Raw genomic sequence first — 6,725 nt, 5'->3', positions numbered from 1 at the left:
AAAAATATATATATATATATATATATATATAACAACCAAAAGTTTGAGAACTAAATTGGATATAATTAGTAAATAATATGATATTTTTAAAATTTTTATAAATTTTAGAAAGTGTTTTTAGTTTAAATTTTCTAGGCGTTTAAATTTTTTAGGAAAATACTTTCTTGAAAATCAAATTAAATTTTTCTTTGACTGAAAAATATTTTCTCTTGATCAATTTTTTTTAATATCAAACAAATTTTTCTTTAATTGAAAAATATTTTCTCTTAATTAATTTTTTTTTAATATCAAATAAATATAAAAAATTTTTAAAAATAATTATTTTAAAAATAAATTTTAAAAAACAAATATTTCATGCAGATGGAGTTGCATGAAGCCATGGGACGTGACTTTGATGCTTCGAAGGAAAATGAGATGAGGGAACATGATGTCAGGAATAAAAATGGAATGGTACAAAGCCAGACCCGTGGCAAAAGGCTTTGATAAAAATGGAATCTTTTGAGATGTTTTTTCTTTCGATTGGAAAAGTAAATTACCTGCAATTTAACATCAAGCGACGTCGGTAACTGCACTATGAAAAGGAGGATGGTAAATTCTAGTATAAAATTATTAGCCTGGAAGCATATGATTGGCTGATTTCATTACTTAACAATGAAGTACTTTATCTTGAGTTAGCTTGTTATAGTTTATGTAAGCCTTAGATGTTAATCTAGTACGAGGAGGAGGTTACTGTCATTCTTAGCAATGAAGTATCTTAGCACGTGAAGTGCTGAGACACGAAGAATTAAGTGTGCTTGTTAAGTCGGCATAAAAGCCTATGAAGAGGCACCTGTAAGCTGCATCATCGTACTATGATTTTGGCAATGCAAAACCTTAAGCCTGTATGGTTGCCTATATACATAAATGTTTCTTCTCATAATAATATCCTCATAGGATTAGAGAATCAAACTTTGAAGTGGTAGCGGAGCCCATGCCAAAACTTTACCAGTATCTGTTGCTGTGGGAAACAGCACTGCTGATCACATGGTTGTGGGGTGAATATTGCTTTCTTCGTCTCTGCTTTGATTAAGATAGCTCTTTATGATGTTGCCGCTAGCTGCTAATGTATTTCTAAAGCCTCTGTGCCTTGAGTGTCTAAAGTTATATGGCTACTAGAATGATTTCAGGGGTCCGTACCATACTCATGGTATCTGCAATTCCATCATGCTGTGATGTTGCCGGTCCTTAGCTAGACTCTAATGGATGATTCTACTACTACCTTCGGTTCTTGGATGTTTTTGAGCACGAGTGTTCATGGGACAGAGTTGTTCCCTCTCATGGTTGTGCTTTACTAAAATTATCCTTCCTGGACCTGGTTTTTCTTCTATTCATATCTGTTTCTGCTCGAATGCTCCTCCTCTTGTGTTCCAATCACATCACGACTGCTGAAACCCTTTGCTCAAGCCTCTTCTTCTACTGTTCATTCATATTTTTGCTTTGAGATGATGCGAAGGTGAGAGAATCTATCAATTTTTTGCTTTGAGATGATGCGAAGGTGAGAGAGTCTATCAATTTTTATTTTTTTTTCATCCTAAACTGCAGCTTTTTTCCCCATTTTCTCTCCACCTTGTGTTCTTTTATCAGCTATGGTTCATAAAAAAGAGTGATTAGGCTATTATCTTCGTAGTCTTCTTTTTTAATAAAACTTTCAGCTATTGTAAAAAAATAAAATAAAAAATGATTGCTTATTTCACTCAAATCCTCAATACAGATATGGGCATAAGAGGGATAGCCCCAGATTAATCCCTAATCTATACATTAATTCTCAATTAGGTTCTCGAACCATAAGTTAATTAGTTTTCTAACCCTATCCCGATACATTAGGGTTTCCATCTAAAGCACCACCTTGAGCAATAATACAATGCCATTTTTAGCATAACTTTTTTCTATAAAGAATCCTCAATTATTCTAGATGAAAGGATTTGATTGAGGACTGATGTATGGATTAAGAATGAAATTGAATAAAAAATAACACCAATAAATAGGGAATGTCAAGTTAGCCCAAAAATCATTTGAGTGGATAGAAGTACATGCAAGGTACTGTTTTCATAATTAATCAATAATTTATAATTTTTCTTTTATATAAAAAATCTTGCGCAACTAAAATGGTATAAAATCATTTCCTAAAATTAATTTCAAATAAAAAGTTAAACTTTGAACTAAATAAAGTTAAATTGACATTACAATCTCATAAATTACATAATATTTTTTATTTATTTATGTGTGATGTCCAAACCAATTTATATATATATATCTTAATTAATTCTAATAAATAATAAAATTAATAACTAAATAAACCTCTAATAATTATTAATAGGCACGACACTGGATTACTGACACAACTGATAGATGCTACACAATTTACCACAACATATTTAGTTTGATAGATGGTATTACCTCTGCACAATTGATAATTACTGACACTCCATTCAATATTGCCATAAGAATTTTCTCTATTTAGGGACATATTTAGTTTGATAGATGGTATTACCTCTGCACAATTGATAATTACTGACACTCCATTCAATATTTGCCATAAGAATTTTCTCTAACTATATGGAGTAGTGGCATTATCAACACCTAATTAATTAATTACAAGTGCAATTATAATTGCTTGGATACTATTTTATTTTAACGACAACAGCAACAATCTTGAGATGTGAGGAGGAATTAAATTAAATCTATGAATTTTGTGTCACAGCTGCAAATTTGAAACCATTTATAGCTTAAATTTTAAGGAAAAAATGAATCTATAAGTAAAATTGTAATTCGACGTGTAAAATAAAACTATCTTTATAACTGAAAAGATAAAATAAGAAAAATATTGGGTATAATCGACAGTCCAAAGCTAAAATAGCAAACAAAGGAAATAAAAAGTAAGGGGATTGGAATTGTTAAAAAAGAAAACAGCCACTTCTAGAAAGGGCGTGTTCACCTGGAAAGTCTTTAAACGGAAACCTTAGTAGAGAAGTATTCACTGACCCTCTTGCTCTCTCCCCTCATCGCACGGATGAAACACGTCTTCGCGCGATTGCTGTCTAAATCCCCTATATAACCAATTTCAAAGTACTTTGTCGTTCGAAGGGTTTTCTGTAGTAACGAAAAGTCTTCTCATCAAGTGAGCAATGGTGGATCTTGATGCTTCGAAGACTGGTGATAGCAGTAAGTATATAGAAGATCAATATAGTTACTTGGTTCTTCTCTTTTAGTTGGCGCGTGCATGTTGTTTCTTGTTCAATCCAGATATGAAATATTTGAAAGCCAACTTCACCCTGCAATTTCAAAATAGGTCTGGGTTGTGGAAAATTCATCTCAATTTCCAACTTTTATGTACCAGTTCTTACTCTGTCTCGTCCTATTAAAATGAGATTTTTAAAGCAGACATAGACAATGGCTTTGTTTTAATTAGATATATTTTTCTTTTCTTTTTCCCTTTTTGGGATAAGATTTTAAATTTTTAAAACAATTGGAGGGATTTTGTTCTACAAAAATAGAAAATTACTGTTTTTTGGTTTTTATTTGTTTTTAACAATCGAAGAGTTTAATGTGATGATAAAACTTGGCTATAATTGATTAAACGAGGGGAATCCGTGAACATAGTTGTTTTCACTCATAAGTTTCTTCTTCTTCTTTCCATAGATAGAACCTTATTGCTTACAGTTAGAGGATTAGCAATAGAAGTTGGTAATTAGCTGACAACAACAAGAGATGCTTGTTCTAGAAAACTACAAAAGCGATTAAGCTAGCCTCTTCTGAAAAGCTGAAGGATTAACTTTGACCTCTTCTTGAGTACAAACAGAGACTGAATCCCTATTCGAACCACTCAACCTTCTCCTCGAAGGAGCGAGGTTGGTATGAGTCCCACCTAGCTAGAAGCCTACTGGTCTTTGACTCATAAGTTCTTGACCTTGGGTGAGAGTTGGATACTACGTGCATTATCATGTGCACTTTATCATGTTATTTATTTTAACTAATATTCTTTGTTTTTGTGGGATGGGATTAGCTTTGTTTTTGCGTGGCTTCCTGATGGCATCTATGGGAGTCCGTCTATTGCATCCAAATTCCTTATTTTGCTGGAAATCTCTTCAATGCCTATTTTTTGTTTTTTGTTCTTTCAATCTTGCTCAATACTTGCATACGTTTTATTTTGGCATTAAAAAAAAAAAGTTTTCACGGTGAGTTGGCACAATATAGATAAATGGAAGGTCATAAACATGGAGACTGTATTGGAGTAAAAGTAATTAACAGGAATCTATACTCTTTTATGTATCCATAAATTAACAGTCATAAATTCTTGCTATTAATTTTGTTTCCCTTTTAGTCCCTCAGGAAGGAGGCAGGGGGAAATTGAATGAAAACCCCATGAACCTGCTGCAAGGTGGAGAAAGGACTGTTGCTGGAGTTTCACCAGAGCAGAAAGTGAAAAAGAGAAAAGCAAGCAAGTGTGGGAAACGTGTGAAGGTAATAACAAATTTTAGCGTTAGCCATAGCTCTTGATCGAGGAGCAAAAAGGACCTCATTTTTGCTTTTTTCCTCCATTGCTTTCATTGTGTTGTCTTGATTTTGATAGAAGAGGGAATCAAAAGGGATGGTGCATTTCTTGATTTTGATAGAAGAGGGAATCAAAAAGGATGGTGCTACGTGCTATTGTTGAAGAAAATGAGAAGATCAAGAGTGGAAATGACATCTTAAAGCAGAAGTTGCAACTTAGGCAGGATGGCATCGAAATTCAGAAAACTGAACTTTGCGTTTCGCTGAACAAAACAATCACCGTTCAAGAAAACCTTGTGGAAGCATTGTGTCAAGAGCCATCATTCCAAAGCCTGATGGTGCGTTTCTCTCCGTCTTCCTTTCAATTTCTCTCCTTATTTTGTTTAATGGAAGCATAATATGCTTTATCACGTGCGGAGTAAATCAAAATTTAGACATACTAATTTTAGTTGCGGTAAATTATGTGCTTCATCTTCCCACTTAATCCAGCTATAATTAAGATGCTTAGGTCATGCTTGTAAACTGGTAGGACTATCATTGGTTCATGCATGGAAGGTTGTTTTTCATGAATCCCTGAAGCATATAAGAGGGGTGAATTAGATGCTATAAAAACTAATCTTACAATTTCAATTCATTTCAAACTAACTCAAAAAACTCAACAACATTCATAAATCCTGTTCAATATCAAACCACCACACAACAAATACAAGGCAATAATGCTAGAGATTTCATCATCCAAATATAAGACCAGCTGATATCATTCTTATGTCCACCGCTAGGTCAAACGATCCTATCAACTAGCTCACACAAAACATGATTTGAAATAGTTAAAGAGCTGCTGAGCTGCCGACCCAGACAGAATCTTAAAAAACACGACATATTACATGTCGGATGACAATTCCAGATAAACATCCATATGACATTTCTCAATTAACACATCATATTCTTCCCTGGGAAATTGCCTGAGACCATATAAAATCTCATAAAATTTGGAAAGGAATGATTTTCAAAACCTGGAAGCAGCTCAACATAAATCTCATATATGATAAAACCATTAAAAAAAATGTACTCTGTAACGTTTATTTGAAAAAAAGTTGAAATCTTTGAAACAAGTAAATGCAAGTAACATGAGTATAAATTTTCATCTAAAAATTGATTCCTGGTCCCCATTAAAATCTACTCCTCCTTAGTTGTAACCTTGAGCCACCAAACCTATCTTTTTACGAACCACATTTTCAGACTCATCAAGTTTGTTTCTAAAGACCTATTTTGTTCCAATAATTTTGTTACCCTTGGATCTAGGGTCTAGGAAATAGTTTCCAAGGCTTGTCTTCTCTTATATTGATTGAGTTTCTGTTACATGACAAGTATTTAATACTCATTTTTCAAGGCATCATCACAAGTTTTAGCTTCAAGAAGGGAGATGAAACAAACATTATCGACGTGATTCACTATAGCAAATTTAGTTTGAACATATTTGAAATGTCTCCAATGATGTCATCTTATGGTCTTAAATTCTTTATAGCATTTGGAAGAACACAAGACGCTCACACATCAATTTATTGGTTGTCTTTGTTTTGAGCAATTTGAAGTTCTTCCATGGATTTGTCATTCTGCAATGCATCCCCATGAGGTTTATTTATGTTCAACTTATAAAGATCAACCTCTATCAATGTTCCTTTATCATTTCTCTCATCAAAAGGGTTAGATTAATAAAAACAATACATGCATTGGTTCCTATATAATAAGAACCCTTCTCTTATAAACCAATTATGTTTTACTAGTAGTGGAATATTTAAGAAAAATACTATCATCGAATTTAGCATCAAACTTTCCCAAGTTTTGTTTTGTATAAGTATGAAACATTTTGAGTGAAAAACTTGAAAGTAAGAAATATTGAGTTCTCTTAAACCAAATCTCATAAGGCATTTTATGTAGAATAGATCTAATAAGAACTCAATTTAAAAACATAACATAAAGTACTAAAGGTTTCCACCTAAAAATATTAAGGTAGACCATACTTTTTACACATAGTTCTTCTTGAAGTGACTATTTTTTCCTCTTAGCAACTCCATTTTACTATGGAGTTCTTGGTGTTGAAAACTCATGAATAAAAATATTTTCAATATATGATTTTTCAAAGGCAATACTATCAGATTTTCCACCATAGTCACTCCTAATTTTCAAAATCACAA

General features: G+C 32.7%; 1 protein-coding gene across 6 annotated transcripts in view; it reads left to right on the top strand.

Moving 5' to 3' along the window:
- The first annotated feature begins 1,406 nt into the window (after positions 1-1,406).
- Positions 1,407-6,725, top strand: part of LOC105127203 (uncharacterized) — a 12,809-nt gene continuing 7,490 nt past the window's right edge. For 2 of the 6 annotated variants that reach the window (XM_011028391.1, XM_011028392.1), the window contains exons 1-2: positions 2,921-3,201; positions 4,361-4,500. In XM_011028391.1, coding sequence (XP_011026693.1) covers positions 3,165-3,201; positions 4,361-4,500 — 177 coding nt within the window. In that variant the 5' untranslated portion in view covers positions 2,921-3,164. Of the gene's footprint in view, positions 1,493-2,912; positions 3,202-4,360; positions 4,501-4,652; positions 4,869-6,725 lie in introns of those variants that run through there. The other 4 variants (XM_011028396.1, XM_011028393.1, XM_011028397.1 and 1 more) reach the window with 4 other exon arrangements.

The sequence above is a fragment of the Populus euphratica genome, unplaced genomic scaffold, assembly GCF_000495115.2.
Source record: "Populus euphratica unplaced genomic scaffold, PopEup_1.0 scaffold7.1, whole genome shotgun sequence".
Classification (NCBI taxonomy): domain Eukaryota; kingdom Viridiplantae; phylum Streptophyta; class Magnoliopsida; order Malpighiales; family Salicaceae; genus Populus; species Populus euphratica.
This window is presented reverse-complemented; position numbering and strand designations above follow the sequence as displayed.